Source organism: Suricata suricatta, chromosome 10, assembly GCF_006229205.1.
Source record: "Suricata suricatta isolate VVHF042 chromosome 10, meerkat_22Aug2017_6uvM2_HiC, whole genome shotgun sequence".
Classification (NCBI taxonomy): domain Eukaryota; kingdom Metazoa; phylum Chordata; class Mammalia; order Carnivora; family Herpestidae; genus Suricata; species Suricata suricatta.
This window is the reverse complement of record NC_043709.1, coordinates 55475430-55496654: the sequence shown is the minus strand read 5'-3', so window position 1 is coordinate 55496654 and position 21225 is coordinate 55475430. Positions and strand designations below refer to the sequence as shown.

Below are 21225 nucleotides of genomic sequence, written 5' to 3'. Positions count from 1 at the left end.
CGTGATGCTGACTTTAGCTCTCCCGTCCTTCCTTGTGGGAAGTTGTAGAAAACAGCAGGCAGGCTTTGTGGAGGTGGCGGCGTGTCTTCTGGGACAGGCAGGCGTAGCTGTGCTGCCACCTCCCCAGCGTTGTCCCTAAAACGTCTAACTCCGTTTATCTTCCTGCTTCCGTGACCTAGGACTCTCGTTCTGCTGCGGCCTGAGCTCCTATCGTGGAACTTCCCCAGTTACATTACTTCTGCCACATGGGTTCCTTGGGAATTGTTGACTCAAACTTGAGTTGTCTGGAAAATGTGGTTCATTTCTTGATGTCTGTAGCGTGCTTTAAGGCTCTGCAGTGGTATGCACGCTGGCCTGGCCTCATTACTGAAATTAGTACCCCATGGCCCTATTTGTCTTTTGGATAATGGAGTGTAGATGGGTGGGGACGGAGGTTTCCTGGACAGCTGGAAGGCAGACTTGGCATTCTTGTGCCAGAAACAGGACTGTACAGTGGTCTGGTTATCCGGAGAACTCACTCAGCAGCGTCTCTTTACTACCCCAGTGCTGAGACGGTCCTCCCAAAGTAACAAGATAATTACCGTAAGAGCCAAACCCCAAATACTGAAAAGAACTCCTATTTTCTCATACAGATATCTTTATTTGAAAAGTAAAAAATCTCTGGCACATACAGATCTGGGCATTTGGATTTTGACTTGGGGTATATATGCAAATAACCTCAGTGATTGGTGGGTTAAACAGATTCCAGAAATACCAATCTTAAAATTTACTTGTTTATTTTGAAGTTTATTTATTTCCTTAGCACACACAAGCAAGGGAGGGAAGGGCAGACAGAGGAAGAGAGACTCCTAAGCAGGCTCTACGCTGTCAGCACGTTGCCCTACTCCGGGCTCGAACTCACGAACTGTGAGATCATGACCTGAGCTGAAATCAAGAATCTGATGCTTAACCATCTGAGCCACCCAGGTGCCCCCTGATCTTAAAATTTAAAACAAACCTACATCCTTGCCACATTATTACACACTTTAAATGTAGTGTTTTCGTTCTCTTACTTTGACTTCTATGAATTCAGGCAGTTTTAGTGCTTTCTGCTGGAACTTTAAGCCGGGAAGCCACAAAAATCGTAAAGTGGGTATTTAACAATTTTGGTATATAACAAGGAATACAGGAATGAGAAAAATGGAGAGCATGCTGTGATTTGCATCCAAATTAAGTAGCTGGCTATTAGGCAAAAATTGGCAGGTACGTTCTTTCCTGATACTGGAACTATCTGCTCTCTTCTGTGGTCTTGCGGTAGGCATATCGCTTCTTGCCTCAGAAAAGCCCCTTTTCTTTCTTCATTTGGAGCTGCTTCCAGCCAGGCAGAGCAGCAAATTGGCCTCTTGTGATGCCAAACACGGAAATAAAGTCCTGTTCAGAGAGGTAATTCTAAGAGAGAAAACAAAGTCTCTAGTTAGAAGGAAAACATGGCACCTATCAATGCAACAGAAGTTGGGACGGGGAGTTATGGAGCCAGAGAGCATCTTTGAAAGGGGAAGGAGAATGAATTTTTCAGAACGTAATAGACTTAAATTATCTATTTAAGAGTTATTAGGTTGTGGGGTCCCATTTTGGCCTGAGGAGGAGCTGACTGGATTTGCTGCTCTCCTGGTCCCACCTGGCACCAGGTTTTTTCCAGAAGAAATGGGTTATATGTGATGAATTCTAGACATTAGGTTTTGACTGAATTGAGAACTAAATTGAGTGATGGTTTTCCTTGCCTCATGCCCTTATCTACCATTTTTATCCAGACATTTCCATTTTTTTTTAATGTTTATTTTTGAGAGAGAGAGAGCACACACGTGCATGAGTGGCGAAGGGGCAGAGAGAGAGGGAGAGAGAGCATCCCAAGCAGGCTCCTCCCTGTCAGCATAGAGCCCGGCAAAGGGCTTGAGCCCGTGAACCGTGAGATCATGACTTGAGCCAAAATCAAGAGTTGGACGCTCAACTGACTGAGCCACCAAAGTGCCCCTATCCAGATATTTTCAAATGCATGATCAAGTGGATCTTGTTGAGTGCATAAAATTCTCCTAACATTTATTTATTGATGTTTGCTGAGTATTTTCCATCTGAATGAAGATACGGCCTCTGTTTTCAAGAAAGTTGTAGTCCAGATACTTAAGAGTTGGTTAGATAAGACGTTATGGGAAACCCAGAGACCCTTCCCAAGTCAACCCCTTCAAGGGGAAGATGAGTTAATTCCTTCAACATGAAAATGTTAATTCCTTCAGCTGAAACTTAGAGTGCCTACTCTGTGCCAGGAACTGTCAGAGGTGCTGAAAAGCGGAGAAGGTGGTGGTGAATGAGACAGACAGGGTGCTTGCTCTCAAGCAGCATTAGACAGGGTGGTCAGGGAAGGCCTTTCTGGGGAGGGAACATTGGAGCTGAGGCCTAAACAGTGAGGAGGAGCTGGCTCTGTGATGATCTGAGAGAAGACTTTTTTTTTATGTGGGAGCAATACCAAGTGTAAAGGCTCACAGGCTGGGAGGAGCATGTCTGAGACAGAAAGGGAGCCACAGGCTGGAGGGGCTGGAAAGTGAAGAAGGCAGTGGTCGATGAGGTGAAATCAGAGAGGTGGACAGGGGCCAGGCTGTGTAGAGCCTTGAAGGCCACACAGGGGATCTTGGATTCTATTCTAACTGCAGTGGAGAGCTACGTGAGGCGTTTTAAACAGAGCAGCGTTGTCTGTGTTAAAAGCCTCCTGGCTGTTATGTGGGGAACTGACTGTAGGGAGAAGGGTGGAAATCAGTTGGGGACTATTGCAGTCCGTGATGGCTGGACAGCAGAGATGGGGAGGAGGGGCAGAGGCTAGCTGGTGGGTTGATATGGGAGGTGAGAAGAAAGGAGCCCTGGGCTTCTGTCTTGAGCTACTGGGTAGCTCAGCTCTCTGTTGGGGGGCCTACAATTGCCAGAGCCGTCCTAGTAGGCCATATGCGGAGGCAGGTACTTTGCTCGTGGTGAGCTCCACTCACATCGGACACGGCTCCTCTAGCCACTCACCTCCTTTTTGGCAGGGTTCACATCCTCAGGCAGCTCCTGATTTTGATTTTTCAACAGAACTTCTATAGGGTAATATTTTGGCTCTGAATTCAGGGAGAGGGTTGCATTCCTCATGTCCTAGGCAAGGCAAGAATGTAGACAGGATCAAAGACCATTCAGGGTCTGTGCAATCACAGTTCTGTGTGTGTGACATTTAGTATTGTGGCTTATACCACTGTACCCTCCGTGATCACCTTTTAGAACAATGGTTCCTAAAGCTGGCTGCGTGTCAGAATCATCTGGGAAATGAAACTATTCAGATTTGGGGTCCTTCTTGGGAAAACTGATTTGGCAAGTCTAGGGTAAATCCTGTATAGCCATTTTGGCATAAATGCTGTGCCTACATCTCATTTAACTACTGTGATCACATCCCTTCTTTTGTCACTTGTACTTAGGCTCATGCATTTCCAGCCTATAAGTGACTTCAAATCGAAGTCATACTATTATTATTTTTTTATGATTATTTATTTTTGAGAGAGAGACACACAGAGTGTGAGCAGGGGAGGGGCAGAGAGAGAGAGGGGACACAGAATCCGAAGCAGGCTCCGGGCTCTGAGCAATCAGCACAGAGCCCACTGCAGGGCTCGAATCAGAGAGTTATGAGATCATGACCTGAACCAAAGTTGGGACACGTAACCAACTGAGCCACCCAGGCACCCCAAAGTCATACTATTCCTAAATACGTTTTAAAGACACTACATCACCATCAGCTTTGGAATCTTGAGTTTGTAGAGCACAAAGGATAGAATTGAAGATGATTCAGACACCTGCTACTGTGCACTCATCCTGATGTTAAAGAAATGTTGGATTCCGGGCCAGAGGCTCCACTTCTTTTAGCCATTAAAATAGGGGTAATGGGACCCCTATTTCTGTGGACCTCACTGTCAGAAATTGGTAAGCACATCATTTAAGTTAGAAGCTCATTATTTATGAAAAATACTGCCACTCAATTTGTCCTGAATAACAGAATTGAATAATAAAATTACATTTTGTTTTTGTGGTTTTCTTTCATTTGTTTTTTAGCTTAAACAGCAAACGTTTATTTTTCATAGTGGTGGAGGCTAGGAAGTCCCAGATCGAGGTGTCTGCAAAGCCTAGGTCCATGGAGAGCCTGATTCCTGGCTTGCCGATGACATCTTCCCGTTGTATCTTCCCATGGCAGGGACGGAGAGCAGAGAGCAAGACTCCTAGCTCTTCCTTCAAGGGCACTAATCCTACTCATGAAGGTTTCACCCTCATGACCTAATTACCTCCCAGAGGCCCCGCCCCGTTAGGGGTTAGGGGTTAGGGGTTCAACATACGAATTTTGGAGGACAAAAAATTTAGTTCATAATACCAGGTAGTTCCTAAGTCATAATTCCTTATATTTATATTTAAAAATAGGTTTGCTTTTTGGGGGGCCACCTGAGAGGCTCTGTTGGTTAAGCCTCTGACTTCGGCTCGGGTTCATGAGTTTGTGCCCCTCATCTGGCTCTGTACGGACAGCTCAGAGCCTGCACCTGCTTCGGATTCTGCATCTCCCTCTCTCTCTGCCCCTCCCCTGCTTGCACTCTGTGTGTGTCTCTCTCTCTCTCAAAAAAAAAAACCATTAAAAAAATAAATAAAAATATATGTTTGTTTGCTTTTTTGTAAGCAGCAAATCTATTCTAAATTCTGGAAGGCAATAAAATGAGGGACTTGCCTTTGAGACTTGCTTTTCTGTTGATGAAAACAGTCCTAAATCTGGGGGTGCCTGGGTGGCTCAGTTGGTTAAGTGTCCGACTCTTGATTTCCGCTCAGGTCATAATCTCATGGGTTTTATGGGTTCGAGCCCTACTTTGGGCTCTGTGCTTACAGTGCAGAAACCATTTGGGATTCTCTCTCCCTCTCTCTGTCCTTCTCCTGCTTGCACACTCGCTCTCTCTCAAAATAAATAAATTTAAAAAACCCCAACAATCTTAAATCAAAATGGACCACTAGAGAGCGATACTAAGAAGGACGAGATAGGGTTTTGCCCAGGCGGCGTCTGTGGCATTTATGGTTTTTCTCGGGCTCTGCTTGCTTCTCCAAGAGTAAACCCAGCTCACCGCAGTGATCCTGGTGATGGCAGCAACATCTCCCAGCTCTTCTTTTAACTGTTCATATGATTTCCCTGCCTGGAACAGAGAGAAAACAGGACGAGGTGCTGCTTATGGGGGAGTGATACCGCAGGCCTGGGCTGTGCCCTCAAGGAGAGCAAGCAGGCCAGGGAGTCGGAATCAGAAGACACTGCAGGGGGAAGCGCAGATGAAAATCCCCGCGTCTGGTCCATCCACGCCAGGCTGGAAGGTACTTAAACACGATCTGCGCCCTTTGCTGGTGTTCCCTGATCCTTCGCAGGAGACTGAAGACAGGGCAGTCGACACCCTGGCTTCTTCCTATTGGTTAATGGTGACTTTAGACAAAACCCCTCTCCTCTAAGCCTCCTCATTGATAACGTGGGAAACAATGTTTGCCCTAGCTGTCAGGGTGGTTGTGAGCCTCAAAAAGGTGGTGTGTGTGGGTAAACTTTATAAACCATTTATTACTTCCACATACTGCTTATTCGGAGATAAGCTGTGAATTCTCTAAGCAGACTTAGCACCGTGGTGGTTGGAAAGGAGAAGGAAAGAAGCAGGGAGGGGGTAGGGGAAATGTGGTCCTGAGTTTACTCAGCCCTTGAGTCGGTACCCCGCTTTCCCACTGAGCTACTAGCGCTGAGCTCCCGGGCGGTAGGGAGGTCCCCGCCTCCATTCTCCCTGTTCTTACACTCCAAATGTGAGCGTCCCAGGCCAAGAACCATCCTGTGAAGGTGGGAGGCTCAAATCCCTGTTTAATGATCAGGATCGGAGTGTCAGTGTCTCGGCCACTGGGGTGAGTTTGCAGGTACTCCTCGGCCGTAGTGAGGGCTCTCTCCTTCTCGGTGGCATTGGCCTCGGCCCCAATCCACAGGAATACCTGTTGTGGTAGAGGTGGAACATTCGTGTGCTTTGATCAAGGACAACGTACTAGACCACGTGCCCTGCCCTATCTTCCCCCCTCAGCACATCACAGCCTTCGAGAACTTTCCCAGGTTAATTCGTTCAGCAGAGAGAAAGGTTTTCCCAGAATCTTAGTACACATGAATTTCCTAGATCTACATGTCCAGTCCTGAGCTCTCATTAAACTTCAGTCTCCTGGACCCAACTTCTCGCAGGAGACCCCCTCATGGAGGTCTCCAAGGACCTTGGATAGAACACCCCTAAATGCAGCTCTTCTTTTCTAGACTTGTGTCTGTGTCTCCATTCTTGGTGAATGGTATCCATCCAGTCACCTAGGGCAGTAACCCGGGAGTCATCCTAGATGCCCCTGTATCCAGCATTTGTCAAAGCTGTCACCATCCCACCAACCTGTCCAGCCCGTGGTGGCTCTTACTCATTGTTACACTGCTCTCCTGACTGGCTTCCCAGTGTGCAGGCGGTGTCCTGCTGCCTCCCGCCCCCACCCCCGATCCCTCCTCTCCTGCTTTCCAGAGCAATCTATCAAAAGTGCAGTGACCATGTCACTCACCTTCTTCAATTTCAGTAGCTTTCTTGGGTAAAATTCAAACTGGGCATGGTAGGTAAGGCCCACACCTACTTCTTAGCTTCATCTCTGACTCCTTATCTATTTTACAGTCTGATGTGATGTCGTTGGTAGTTCCCTGTGCACTAGACTATTCCCTCCATGCCTTGCTTCTACTTGTGCTGTTTCCTTTGCCCAGGAGCCTCGCTCTGCCTCTCTGCCTTGCCTACTTGTCCTTCAAGATTTAGCCTGGGAGCCATCTCTTCTTAGGGAGTCGTCTCTGAGCCCCTAAACTGTGTTGTACGAGCCTAATTCGTGTTCCCATGGCACCTGCTACCTCCACCACAGCAAAGTGACATTTCTATGTCCAGCTCATCGGTCTGTCAACTCTGAGAGCAGGGGCCCTTCACCTTGGTGACACTACACCTGCCCCAGGGACTGGCATGAAGGAGGTGCTGAGTACGTTTGCCGAGCTGAAGAAAACAGGGTGTCAGGGAGGGGCTGCCTTGAAGACATCCCCTTGACACCCCTGTATTCCCTAAAAGCTCTGAATGTGGAGCCTGTTGCTGTCGATCCTCAGAGAAAGAAGTACATGATGATAAGATGGCCTGGTTTTCTCAAGGCGAGGTGGGAAAACCCCCACGGGGGGAGTTCTAAACAACCTTCTGTTTTCTTCATCCCTGGCAAAAAGTGGGCTCTCCCTGTGGTTATCACTGACGAAGGTTTGGTTGACTTGAGGGTGGGCCAGGGCTACCCTGGCTTTATCCCTGGCAGGGGAGGCACGGCCCCAAAAATAGCCTAACCTGGGGGATCTCTGCCTCTTGTTCCAAGTTCTCTGGCTATGTCTTACCTGGTCCCAGGTGTCCAGGAGCATGACATCACCGGGGTTCAGGTCATCCTGGGTGAAGTTTGTGATCTCAGTGACAATGAACTGCCCTGTCTTATTGGAACATTCAAAGAGACGGGGCTGCACATCTAGGATTTCCTGCTGTAGTCTGCAATACAGTCCATTCAGAGGAACTGAGTGACTTCGAAATCAGGCTTTTAAAACCGAAAGGCATCCTAGAGTTTGTGCAGTTCCCGAGCCTGGGAGGCAGCGGGAGCCCAGGGGAGGGGGCGCTGTGTTCCCCTACCTTTTGTCATTGGCATAGGCAGTCTTCCCTCCCAGCAGGTCCCAGAACTCAGCCGGCTCCTGGCCCTCGGCCACAGTGTCCTCGGTGCCCTCACAGAGAAGGCCAGCCAGCTCCTTGGCCATTGCCCGCTCATCCCCACTAGACCCCTGAGTGGGGTGAGGAGAGGACCGGGGTTAGTCGCACACGGACAGGTTGATGGGGGGGGGGGGGGGGGGCGGAGCCACACTGAGGGAGTCCTGGGATCAGCTACCAAAGCCACGGGTTCTCAGGATGGGGAGAGAGGTTTGTTCTAGTGCTGGGAGAGGAGCAGCAGGCCACAGGGAGAGGGAAGCAGTGTGGTGGCAGAGAGCAGGGCTAGACTCTGAAGCTCACAGTGGGTGTTGGCAAAGGTCCCCTTTGTTTTGGCTTCGCTCGTAATTTTAGCACCTACTTTGGATTCTTTTTTAAGAGAATAAAATTAAATTTGAAAAATTACATTCAAGAAAATTCACTCTTTTGGGTGTACACTTCTTTGAGTCTTGACAAGCACACAGAATCATGTCACCACCATCAAAATGGAAGATCTAGGGGGTGGCTGGGTGGCTCAGTTGGTTAAGCGTCCGACTCCTGCTCAGGTCACGATCTCACGGTCTGTGAGTTCAAGCCCCATGTCAGGCTCTGTGCTGACAGCTCAGAGCCTGGAGCCTGCTTCAGATTCTGTGTCTCCCTCTCTCTCTGCCCCTTTCCTGCTTCCACTCTGTCTCTGTCTCAAAAATAAATAAACATTAAAAAAAATTTAACAACAACAACAACAAAATGGAAGATCTAGAACATTTGCCTCAGCCCTGCCAAAAATTTCCTCAGGCTACCCCTTTTGGTCACTCTACACGTTTTTTAACCTTTGGCAACCATTGATCTGTTCACCATCCCTACACTTTTGCCTTTTCCAGAATGTTATGCATGGAATACCACACTATAGAGCCTTTGAGGCTGGCTTCCTTCACTTAGCACGGTACATTTGAGATTCGCCTTTGTTGTATCAACAGCTTTTTTCTTGGGGCACCTGGGTGGCTCAGTCAGATAAGCATCCAGCTTTGGCTCAGGTCATGATCTCACGGTTCGTGGGTTTGAGCCCCGCATCAGGCTCTGGGCTGACAGCTAGCTCAGAGCCTGGAGCCTGCTTTAGATTCTGTGTCTCCCTCTCTCTCTGACCCTCCCCTGTTTGCACTGTCTCTCTCTGTCTCTCAAAAATAAATATAAAACATAATAAAAAAAACACCTTTTTTCTTCATGTTGCCGAGAAGTATTCTACTATAGGAATATACCGCTGTTTTCATTTTCTAGGTGAGTTGCTTCCAATGTTGGGTGCTAGTGAATGAAGGTGCTATATATATATTTGTGTGAAGGGAATTTTATTATCTCACATGTGTAAATATGCAGGCATGGGACTGCCAGATCAGATGTGTGTGTTTTATAGGAAACTGTCAAATGACTTCCCAAATACTGTATTTGCATTGCCACCAGCAATGCCCACGAGTTCCTGCGGCTCTGCATCCTCATCTGCACTTGATATTGTCTACTATTTATTTTAGCCATTCTCCTAGGTGTATAGCGGCATCTCTGGGGTTTTCTTGTACTTCCCTGGTGACTGTGGCATTGAGCATCTTCTCCCGTTCAGTTCTCTTTCGTAAAACAATTTTAGTGCTTTTGAGTGTAGATGCAGTCTGAACGGACAGAACCACAGTCCTAACGCCCCTATTCAGTGTTAATGCCTGTCCTGAGACAACCCACCAGACTGTGGGGGAAGATCGACTCATCCAGCCTCCACCTGGGCCGAAGTTATGGCGTGTCTCCTGGGTGTGAGCAATGCTGTCAGTGCGTGTGTAATTGTGAGAAACACTGGCAGTCCCTCTGAAGGTCCTTTAGGGAATGGCTCATCTTCCTGAGGACCCTCTCCAGCCTACTTAGTCTCTCTGGCCTTGCCGACGGAGGGCGGGCCCGGGGCTGGGCTCCGCGGGCCAGTGTGCCCTGTGGGCCGGGACGTCTTACCTTGCCATACCACAGGTAGTGTTCTGCTTGGGCCCGTAGCAGAAAGACGTCATTGGAGTTCAGGGAGGAGGCGAAGGCTGGAACCTCCACCGCTTTGGTGTTGGATTTGTCATGTCCTTGAATCTGGAAGAGCCGTACTGGAGGATCCGGCTCGGCATGTCCCTTTCTGGAAGTCCCACCCTAGAGAGGAGAAAAGCAGAATCTGGTTCTCAGGAGCACCTGTGAGCAGGGCTCTGGGCTCGCCGCTGTAGAGACCGTGGGTGAATTTAACACAGCTTTTGCCTGGGGGAGCTGCCATGCACATGGAAAGAGGCCAGGAGAACTGCAGTCATGGAGCCAGTAATATTAGCTCCCACTCTGAGACTTTTATTATACGTTAGGCTCTGTGGCTGGCGCCTTACCTACGGTATTTCCCAGAACCTCATAATAACCGTGTGAAGTGGGTATTAGCATCCTGTAGTACAGATGTGAAAACTGAGGCTTAGCAGTCTGGTTAATGAATGACAAGGCTAGGATTTGACCACAGGCTTGTGTGACATCAAGCATATGGCATTGTACATTCCTGGGGTTGCTTCTGCCAGAGCTTCAGGGAAGAAGTGGGACTTGAGTTTGAAAGGGCACATCCAGTGGTGGAGGCAGGATTGGACATGGTGGGGTTGGACATGTGTCGCACGTCAGGTGTAACGAGGAGCTCATCTCACTAAAGTGAACTACTAGGGTAGGTCAGGGGACTGAGGGTAATGCAGAGGTAATATGGGTCAGATTATGAAAGACCTTGAATAAAAATTGGGCAGTGGTTTGGACTTGAAGCCCTAGGCAGTAGGATTCACTTGAATGGCTCAGAGAGATTAAGCCTCTTCTTCCTCTTTTTTTTTAAAAATTTTTGAGAGAGAGAAGGAGGAAGGGGGGGAGAGAGAGAGAGAGAGAGAACGAACGAACATGAGTGGGGGGGGGGCAGAGAGAGAGAGGGAGAGAGAGAATCCCAAGTAGGTTCTACGCATTGAAAGTGCAGAGCCTGATGTGGGGCTCAAACTCATGAACTGTGAGATTATGACCCAAGCTGAAATCAAGAGTCAGACACTTAATGGACTGAGCCATCCAGGCGCTTTGAGATTAACCCTCTTCTTGTGGGTTAATCCCTTGTCTGTGTCCACTCCAAGCCCTGGTCTCCATCCCTCCTCTCCTATATGGTAGCTTCCTGCTGACTTGTTAGTTCGGACCATTCCTGCTCATGGTGTAATTTTATCTGATGGTTCTCACCTCAAAGATAACTAGCTTCCCTTTGAAGATGGCCATGAAGTGGCGTGGCTCCTTTCCCATGGTGACTCGAACCTGCACAGGGGCCCCGTCAAACTCCCGATCCACCTCCACGGCCTGGTATGCCGAGGCTGCCAGCTCATCCTTTGAGGCGTGGCGGCCCTGCAGTGGTTAGAGGGGGAGAAATGGGTCCCTGCCACACCTTGTCCCTACTCATGGGCCAGAGGGAGCATCAGGACCCAAAGCCAAGAGCCTGCTCCAGGACTACCTGCCAGATGTACAAGATGTAATTTGGCTTCCCGTTCACCTCGTACATGTAGAGAACCAGATAGCAGTCTCCCCCATAAAAGAAGCCATGCCACTGATGCTCCACAGGGACCAGCTCCAGGTTTTCAATTCTCCAGACCTGGGCACAGAAAAAGACACAGTTACCCAGGGACGGCGCTCCTATTTGAAGAGACAGCTGCCTGACAGGAGGTGGGCCGTGCTCAGCAGAGAACACAGCAGGTTAAGACACTACATCCACCTAAAGTACGTCTTCCCTCTCTGGTTCTTCTTTCCTTGGCGTGAGGACTTCTCACACTTGCAGGATCTTAATCCCGAGAAGAACTGGATCATTCCCACACAGGTGCACCCCAATCATGGCTCGAGGATGATTTGAATGTATCTGCCAGGTGAGTTGCTGATAGCACACCGGGTGTCAGCCTCTCACGTCCCTGAGGCATTGTGGGAAAGCTTCGCAGACCCGGACACCTCTTAGAGACTGTTCGCGAGGTGGCCAGAGCTGGGCCAAAGCAGACCCAGGATCACCCACTCCCTCCTTTCCAGCAGAACAGGCAGTGCCACCTGCCCTGAGGTGCGAATCGCTGACTTGCCTCAACTTTTCCATTGCCTTCATCGACCATTCTTTCCTGGGCAGCTACCTCTGGCTTGGTGTGCAGCAGGGTCACATCAAATTTATCCTGGAAAACTTTAGCTGCAGAGGAGGGGTTGGGAGAAGCCAAGTGAGTGGGAAGCACCAGCGGCTACCTTCCTAGAGTCCCAGCCGTGAGAAGGCGGACTGAGGAGCAGTCTCACCAATTCTCCCAATGCCAAATGTTTTCCCCAGGCTGGTGGTCTGGTCCTTCACGATCCACTTCTGGAACAGCTGCTTAAACATGGCCGACTCGGCACCGTCATTGATGGTCTCCACGTTGGTGCTGCTCGGGTAGCCCTTCATCTGGATGAAGCTCTGCAGACATCCCCACCCCCACCCAGAAAGGCAGGTCAATCAGGGAATACTCTGGGTTCTTTGCTTGGCTGGTGCCTCACCCCATTGAAGCCGATTGATAGGACTGCTCCCTTCCGGGAGTCAGAGTCAAATCCTAACTCACTTATGTGTAGGGGCCAAGTTACCTGCCTCAAGGAAAGGACTGAGGGAACAGTCTTAAGTATCTCTTGATTGGCCTGTCATGATGACTAATTTTTTTTTTTTTGCAAGATCCTCTATACTATGTTCTCGCGGCACTCACGTACTCCACTGATTTCGTGCCACACACATTTGCTCTTTTACTGCTTTATAAGTGCATCCTGCTGGGCTCACACGCATGGGTCTGCTCAATATCAGAAGCTTCTTGAGGACGGGGCTGTCAGCCATGGTGGGACATCCCCTTTGCGAATAGCAGCCACTTTTTCTGAGCAAGTGTAGGGGCCAGGTACTGTTCTAAGTGCTTAATCCTCAGAACCCCAGGAGAGGAACATCAAACCTAGATTTGAATCCCAGTCCACGTATGTGACTGTGATGTTCTGTGCTCAGGTTCCTAGCATGGCTACACGTCTGAAGTGTAACTACCGGAATATTTTGGATAATACCATACACCTGTAGCTCCTACCAGGGCTTTGGACATGGCCGTCTGTTTCTCAATCTTTGTGGCTCCTCTTCCTTTCCACACATAGATCTTGGTTCCACTTTGGTCTAAGATGTAGCAGTCCTGAAGCAGTCAGGGACAAGAGTGGTTACTGCCACTTAGGGAGATCTCTGAAGCCGGGTCTGGCCACAGAGGCCAAGCCCACCCAAGCTCTACTTACATCATGGTTCAGTAAGTCCTGGACCAGTGGTCTTGTTGCTACCTCTGTGACCTCCAGCTGCCCAGCTGAGTCCGAGACACTGGAAAAGGGGAGAAATTAGCCTGTGCCTTCTCTTCTACAAAGTGTCTTGTAGCCAATTTGATATTTCTGCTGGCTTTATTTTAGAGTGGAGTTTCTGGGTATAAATTTTGACTTCTGACAGGCATGGCTTGAATACAGACAAGGGTGTAATGGACTCTGCTCTCTAGAAGACTTCTGTGCGTCCTTCTCCCAAACATTATCTCCTCCACATCCCCGGGCATCTATGGACCCAAGGAAAGGAAGAATCTCCTCAAGAGACCAGGAAGGGTTGCTGACAAGAACAGACAGTAGCTGCCTCCTTGAGGAGGGAACACTGAGGTTCATCTAGAAGCTGCCTATGAAAAGGGTTAAAAGAAAGCCAGATGCCTGTACCCAAAATGAGCCAAGAACAGGTGCTTGGTTTTCTGGGAGACATTTTCTCCTTACCCCGGCTTCCAACCAGCATTTAGGCTTAGTTACTCACTGATACAACATGATGTTTGATTTCTGCTGCTGATCTATGATCTCATCGGGGACTGCAGGCTTGATAATGGAGCGTTGGCCGAGGGTGTCCTGAAGGACCTTCATCAGCTCGGGACTTGCTGACTCCTTGTCTCCCTCGATCACACCTATTTCAGCACGGCCCCCTCGCTCCCTGTCCCGAATATCCTTTGCCAGAAGCATAGCCTGTCAAAGAAGCCCAAGGAAGCAGTCAGCCCTGGGAGGGGCGGGAGGGCCGGGGGGAGTGGGGGCTCTGCACCTGCTGGCTTTGGGAGGAGCAACCCGGGCCCAGACACTGGGGTTATTCTGATTCTTGGGACCCGGGGGTGAGTCACAGACTCATGCACTTGGTCTGTCTCTGAAACAGATTCTACTCAAAGGCAGGAGTCTGTCTTGCATCTCAAGGGAAGAGCCAGTGGAAGAAGGAAAAGGCAACTGAGAGAGTGCAAGCCCCAGGAACCACACCTTCAGGCGCTCTCCGCTGTTGCTCTCTGGGCCATTCCATTGGATGATGACCTTCCCGAGGTCCAGCAAGAAGACATCACCTTGGTTAAAATTGTCCCAGCTCATTTCCACCTGCAGATGAGAAGCAGACATCATCCGGGAGGAATTCTTAGGTGCCAGGTGGAACAGACAGCCAGTGGGCAGGACTTACCTCGGTGGCCCTGATGTTTCTTTTCCCCTTCACGTGGAGCAGTCGCTTCACATCATAGGTATTGGTCTCCACATGCTTCATCCCAGAGGCCACACCCCCTTTCTTGTAGCTGAGGGAACATCCAAATAACATCCAGTTATTTACTGAGCACCTACCATGTGCTGGGTAGTGGGGGGACCGTTGTAAATTCCACAGCTGCGGCCTTTGCCCGTAGGGGCGACGACAGGACATAAGCAGGTAAACATGGGTGATGCTCATGGCTGCCACAGAAGTAGAGTGAGTGACAGATTCTTTGACAGAGTGGTCAAGGCAGTCTTCTCTGAAGGAATGGCATTCAAGCTAACATATTAAGAGGGATAGGAACCCACCACACAGAGGGCTAGTGTTCTAGAGAGCCCATCTGCAGTGAAGATTGTAGCATGAGCTTGTTTTATTCTAGCAATTGTCTCAAGATCAGTGTGTGACAAAGAAAGGGGTACAAGTTGGGCAGCAGTAGAAGCATCAATGACACTATGGCCTCAAGTCCAACCCTCTCCAGGAATCGGCCCTCCTATCCCTGGTGTTTATCCCAACCTGGCCTCCATCCCAGGCGTCCTGCGCCTGAAGGGCTTGAAGAAAGCCGCCCTGGAGCAGGTTTGTCTTTGGGCTCCCTGGTGCCGCCTTGTGGCGCTCTGTGCCCAGCAGGCCCTCAGTCAGTGGGGACTGCCAGCCTGCAAGAGGCGAGCTTGGGACCAGCCTCAGATTTCTCCAGCTCATTTGAATTCCTCATTTTGTTTTTAATGTTAAGTGCAAAGTTTTGAGTTAATTAAACTCCTCCATTCATGGGACATTATCATCACTGTCCCTTACAAGACCCCTCTCTTGTTTTCAGTATTAATGTATTCCCTCTCATCTGCATCTGCTCACCTGTTCCTCTCCCTACCACAGGCATCCTTCCCTTCTAACAGTTGAACTGGCTTCTGCTTTTCATTCTGGTAAGTGTGTCCTGATGTTTGGTGGGCGTATATTTTTTAAAAACAGAAACCGGCATCGTTATATATGTCAAGTCTGGGTTTGGCTCACTGAGCACCATGGCTTTAAGACCCGCCCACATGTTGGGCATGTGTCCGATCCATTGTCTCCAGCTGCCACACAGTGCTCCTTGGCATCATGGAGTATTTCTCCTGTCCAGCCTCCCAGTGGTGGGCACTCTACATTGCCTACAGCTTCACACCACCCCTAATGACACTGCTGTGGACGTTCTGGTTCATAAGCTCTTGTGGACCCGGGTGTGTGAGAAGTCCTCTGAATTATGCACCCAGAAGTGGGATTTGCCTCGGTGGTGCTCTCCAGAACGCTACGCCGGTCCTCCCACCGGTGCGGCACGAGGCCTCCTATTTCCCCACAGCCTTGCCACTGCCCGGCACTCGAATCCGGCCTACTCGGACAGCTGGAAGTGATAGCTTTGTTTAGATTTGCATTTCTCGGACGCTTCGTGTACTTATTGGCCGTTTTGGTTCCCTATTGGGTAAACTGCCCCGTATGTCCCTGCTCCGGCATAACTACTCACACGATGCCCTGCTTGAAGTAGCCGTGGAAAGTGTCAGACTCATGGTACTGGACCTCTCGATGCTGCACGGGGCTGCCCCCCAGGTAGTCATCCAGCTGCGTAGTGTAGATGGCTGCGCAGCTCTGCTCATCCTGGGAGGAGTCCTTCCCGATCCAGAAGTGGATGTCCTGGGAGAGGAGGCTGCCTGCTCTCCGTGTCTGGGATGTCCAGAGACATGGGGTCAGGGGCCTGTTCACCCTGTCCCCCGATCTGCTGTTGACCCTTCTGGTGCGGGATGAACACAGCATACGGTGGCTTGTGTCCCGTCCTAGGTGGGCTCAGGGCCCCTCTCCCTTCCTGCAGTGGCCTATGTGCAGAACTGCTGTGTGGCTCAAGCTCGGGCAGCCCACGTTCCTCCCACGCTGGAGACAAGTTGACAGCTTGCTGTTCTCCAACTATATGGAGACCAGTGAGAAGCTTTTGCAAGGCAAAGTGCAGACTTACCCTGCAGCCCCCGCACCTACACAGCTGGCCCAGCGCTGCTCTGTCCATCTGTGTGGCTCTGTTGGCATCGTTCTTGTGGGATATCGTTTCCTCAACTAGAACAAGCGCTTTGAGGCACAGCCTTGTATTCCCCTGGCCTTCCTCCACACCACTTTAATGTGGGGTCTGAGCCCCGGGAGGAAGAAGTGCTGTCTGCGGGCTACCCGCTGAGGCTCAGCCCGAGGGCCCTATCCCCTAAGAACAGCCTTTGATAGTCACACTGGGGGCCTGTTCTGTACAGCACCAAGGAGGGACCAAGACGGATACCAGGGACCTGGTCAGCACCAGCAGCAGATCTCGGTGGAACCCAGGACCTGGCCCTTGGTGGGGAAGCTCATGGAACAGGCAGATGGTGCTCACCGAGAGGATGACGTAGCAATCCCCCTCATAGAAGGTGCCATGGGCGCTCAGGGGCACCAGTGCCAGCTCCAGTTTCTGGAAGGACAAGGGGTGTGTGTAGTCTGCAACCCACCCCACCCCTCCAGCCTCCCTCTTTGCTCCATCATTTGGCACAGGTGGCAGGGGAGTGGTAGGGGAGATGTCCCCACCGATCCTACGGGGAGTAGCGGCCAGCCACTGGATTAGCAGGGCCACCCCACCCCCACCCCTGCTTCTGCTTAGCTCAGTCTGCATGGGCCCAGCTCTGAATCTGGGTCCCCACCTTCACCCCATCCTCCTCCCCACCACCTGCTTGGTCTCGTCTCACTATACTGTGAGGGGACTTGTGAGCCACCTCCAGCCCTTTGCAGGGAAAGGAGCCGGATATAAGCAGGCAAGTGAAATCCTACCTCGGAGCAGCCGTACTAGTGCCTCTAACACTGTCCTCCAGCCCTGACTGCCCAGTGCTGGCCACGGCCTGCAAACAGCCTGGGGATACCGTGGGGCCGTGGGACGTGAGGGCTGGCAGTGCAAGGAAGGGGCTCCGTGCCCAGAGTTTGGTATTGGAGTCTGGGGTGGGGGCCCGATTTGCCCCCTGCACATGTGGCTTGCCTCCGGAGAGCCATGCACCTGGCCTCACACGTGCATTTCCCTCACTCTCTCCCAGTGAGGTAAACCTGCTGTCACACTTGTGTGTGTTTATGCAAAATGAGCACATTGAATATAAACATGCTAACTAGACCATACTTTTGGTAACTTTAGTACTTATTCTGAAACAACAGGGAGCCTTAAGTGCGCTGGGTTTTATGGAGCAGCCCCTCTCTGGGCTCAGAGCAGGGACATGGGGGCGTGGCGAGGGGGTCCTTACATGTGGCAGGTGGGGCTGCCCGGGCCAGGGCTGTTTCCAGCCAGACTGTTGGAGCTTGAGCTCAGCTGGATGGGCTGAAGCCCCTGGCAGCAGGGAGAGGGGCCGAGGAGCAATCCCTCCCCTCCCACTTGGCAGGAGCCAGAGTGCCGGTAGAAGACAGGTTCTGGTTTTCAGACTGAAGCAGCCAGGAGTCTCGAGTGTCCTGGGTGGGCCCAGGCCGCACCCATCTCTCCAGGGCATTTACGGGAAGTGCAGACTCACTGAGCAGATGGCAGGATAAAAGGCAAGCTTAGTTTTGCTTGGAGCCCTGCTCTCCAGGGCTAAAAGCATTTCCTCCTGCCACCACCTGCTTTGAGCACCCAAGAGGGGTCAAGGATAGGAAAAGGTGCGCTCCTATGCTGTCCCCTGCTGTTGCCAAAGGCAGGAGACTGGGGGAGGGTGTGTCAGAGGGTGGCCAGCGTTCGGGGAGGAAGGTGTGCCTCCTGCCCAGCTCACCTCTATCCTCCAGGTGATGATCCCCGGCTCGTTGCCCACAGCCCTGAAGGCGCTGCTCAGAGACATGGTGCTTGTCTTCCCAAGGCTGCAAGGTCACAGAGTGAGCAGGGCAGATGAGGCCCCCACCTGGCTTTCCCCCTAAGTCATTTCCTAGCCTCTCATCAGTCATCCTGCCAGGTCCTTGTGGTGCACCCTGCCAGCCTCACGGCAACGGGGGAGACAACTTGTCCAAGTTCATGCTGTAAGCCTGGCTGACCTGGGGGTCCCCACCCAGAAGGTCTGCCTCCCCACTGCCACTTCCCTTGTCTAGAGCTGCGGTAAGAGCCACGGTTATTTACTGGAGGGCTCATAAATATGTTAAGCCCTGTGTTGGCTCACATTATGTCATTTAATTCTCATAAACGGAGTATATTTTCTTCCTTTTACATTGTGGGCAAGTTGAGTTTCAGAGAGGTTAAGTAATTTGCCTGATGTCACACACTAGAGCGAAATCCGTATCTGATCCTAAAACCTATGCTTTTTAGTCACCTCGATGTCATGTAACCCTTCCTAAACTTACTTTCCTTCAGTGGCACACGGGGAAAAAAGCTTACGTCAGAATATTTCCAAGCTGGGCTGCCTCCTCTCCCTCATTCCTTCCAGCTCTTTCCAGAGCCCCTGCTTGCCAGGTCCTCTGCGGGGTCAGCTCTGACTTTCTCATGGGGCTTTTACTTTCCATACTTTTCTAAGTAAACTATCCTAAAACTCGAACAGCCTGTCTTGCTTTTGTCCGATGACGGGTGTGTTCTCTGGACCTCGCAGAAGAGGGAAAGTAAAATGGCAGAGGTGCGGGGGGAGTTCGGGGAGCCACCAGGGTAAGACAGCGTGGCCAGGTCTTCGTGGGGGCTGATGCCCTCCTTCCCCCTCCCACACAGACTACTGCAGGAGGCAGTAGTTCAGTGGCTGCCCACGAGGCAGGGTGGGGACGGGGAGGAAGTGGTGGAGAGAAGTCCGGGTGGATGGGGCACCATCTGTGTGTCTCGGGTTATTAAGTACCCACACACAGGCATGGTCACACGGGCTTTATATAAATAAAATGCCTGCCTGTTGTCTGGTTCTTGCTCTCCAGGAGCTTGCATTCCGATTATATGTATAACCGATGAACGCTCTCAAGAGGCAAAGAAAAAAGATGTGCCCGATGGATTTACAGAAATCAAAAGCCAAACAAAAACCAAACCAAACCAAACAACCCACCCAGAAAGGGCCGTATGGCATTCTGCTATTTGGAGGCATGCTTGGTAAGAGGGGCATGTCTGCCCATTCTATCCTGGAGCCTTGATGGATGAAGCCAGGTTTGGAGAGTTTGTGCCATTATGTAGTATGGGCTTTGACAAAAGTGCAAAAAAACAAAAACAAAAACAAAACAAAACCCAACCCCAGACTCCCTTTGTGTACAGCTATAGCAAGACTAAGGCAGAGCACAGACCCGGAGCTGGAGAACTCGTGCTGCCCCACCCAACCGGTGCTGCTCAAACTGCCAGGAAATGTTTGTTCAGGTTTTCTTCAGACCCTAGATTTCATTCATGGAAGGCAAATGCCTTGACCCAACTAGGGGAAGGGGATAAGGGCCCGTGAATTCATTCCTTGAAAATACAGAGATTTCAACCTGGTAGGATCGGCATTCATTAGGGCTGTGAGTCTGAGAGGCCAAGAGCAATCCTATTTCCCAGCAGAGACTTCGCAATAGGGAACGAGCTCACTGGGCCAAGGTCCCCCACCTAAGGAGAGGGCATGCTCATAGAAGGGACTTCCTGCCACACTGGGACACCCAGAAAAGTTGATGGCAGCTGTGAAGCCAAAGTCCCCCAAAGCTCAATCTCTCGCTCTCCCTCTTCCCCAAGTCCTTATTAATTAGCACTTTTGAGGCCCCTGCAGAAACCGTTGGGGTGGGATGCAGTTTTGAAAGCCCAGGCCAAAAGCCAGGGGCCCTCAATACTCACAGATACCTCTGTGAATGGAGCCCAAGCAGAGGAAGCCGGTTCTAACTTCCGCCTTGGCCCACACCCATCTTTCTGAGAGAGGCAAAAGGAGTAGTCTTCCTACTTCCCAGCTTTTGAAGAGTGCTCTATCTGTTCGTGGTTCCTAACAAGGGCCTTAACTTCTCAGCAGGAAGTTTGCAAAACTCTTTACAAACTCCTGGCTGAATCCTTTAGAAGCCTCATCCAAGAAGACAAAGGCACAGAAATTTCATTCTCCTCTTCCTTTCGTTTCTTCCTTGTTCAGCAGGATTGGTCTACTGATGTACACCCACCCCCCAAATAGACCTTACCTTGCCTTCTCTCCCACCGGTCTTCCTGGTTTCTGGCAAGAAAGCAGCAGTTCGGGAAAACCAACCTAAAGCAGGTGCCAGGTCCTGCTGCCTTAGCTTAGTAATGGCTGCACAAACACTGCCTTATATTTGCTTGTGTTTGCATCTTAACCTCATTTTCCCAGTCCTGGCCAATCACAGCCAACCTAGCCCTGGGCTTGACTTATTCAAACCAGAGGGGAAGCTTTATCTGTTCCTATTCAAAACAGCAGAAAAGAAGAGCAGACTTTTAAAGGCTTCTTTTCGAACTCCAGCTCCACGCCCTGATCTAATTGATTTTTTTTTTAAAGTGCATTGCCCATCAATAATGCAGGAAAGAGGGTGGGAGGATATGAAATTTGCCATATTGGAGATATGGACGCATTATGCTGATGACAGGAGGCGGGGGCCAGAGCTGCCCCGAGTGCCCGTGATGTGATGTCGAGGCTAGCAAGTGCCTCCCTGAGAAGCTTCTGGGCATTTCTCAGAGGGAGGGAAGGCTGGGAGAGGGGGAGGGGTGTTATATTAGGTCATCCTGTTTTGCTCTTTAGGGTCTCCCTTGGGGTCCATACAGCAGTCCAATCAATACTGGAGTGCCTACTATGTGCCAAGAACCATGCTTGACTCCAAGTCGATCCCGGTTTGGGAGAATCAGTAAGGGACACTCAGTAAGGGACAAGACTCCCAGTCCCTCAGGGCTTCTGGTTCACCCTGAGAAGTCAATAGGGCACCAAGCGTATGATTATTAAGCACCTGGATGGCGACGGA

At 50.6% G+C, this 21225-nt stretch overlaps 1 protein-coding gene across 4 annotated transcripts; it reads right to left on the bottom strand.

Annotated features, from left to right (window-relative positions):
- Nucleotides 1-924: 924 nt before the first annotated feature.
- On the bottom strand, nucleotides 925-20729 carry AVIL (advillin). 4 transcript variants are annotated; one of them, XM_029954738.1, is made up of 20 exons: nucleotides 20440-20729; nucleotides 18132-18216; nucleotides 16751-16825; nucleotides 15869-16065; nucleotides 14320-14428; nucleotides 14130-14240; nucleotides 13648-13850; nucleotides 13104-13182; nucleotides 12908-13006; nucleotides 12114-12267; nucleotides 11912-12012; nucleotides 11305-11442; nucleotides 11040-11198; nucleotides 9780-9959; nucleotides 7752-7897; nucleotides 7469-7613; nucleotides 5845-6033; nucleotides 5145-5213; nucleotides 3040-3156; nucleotides 925-1428 (listed from the first exon to the last, which is right to left on the bottom strand). In XM_029954738.1, the coding sequence occupies exons 2-20, from the start codon at nucleotides 18195-18197 to the stop codon at nucleotides 1315-1317; spliced, it is 2451 nt and encodes an 816-aa protein (XP_029810598.1). In that variant the 5' UTR covers nucleotides 18198-18216; nucleotides 20440-20729; the 3' UTR covers nucleotides 925-1314. The 4 variants fall into 4 exon arrangements, with proteins under 4 accessions (XP_029810598.1, XP_029810599.1, XP_029810600.1 ...); XM_029954739.1 differs by lacking the exons at nucleotides 15869-16065; nucleotides 20440-20729 and having other exon boundaries at nucleotides 18132-18215; XM_029954740.1 differs by lacking the exons at nucleotides 15869-16065; nucleotides 16751-16825; nucleotides 18132-18216.
- Between the last annotated feature and the right edge of the window lie 496 nt (nucleotides 20730-21225).

Coding starts and splice junctions, on each gene's coding strand:
- AVIL (XM_029954738.1), bottom strand. CDS start 18,197: ATGTCTCTGAGCAGCGCCTTCAGGGCTGTGGGCAACGAGCCGGGGATC. Junction 16,826..18,131: donor TCATCACCTGGAGGATAGAG/GTGAGCTGGGCA, acceptor TTGTCCTTCCAG/AAACTGGAGCTGGCACTGGT. Junction 9,960..11,039: donor GGAAGCTAGTTATCTTTGAG/GTGAGAACCATC, acceptor TCTCCTCTCTAG/GGTGGGACTTCCAGAAAGGG.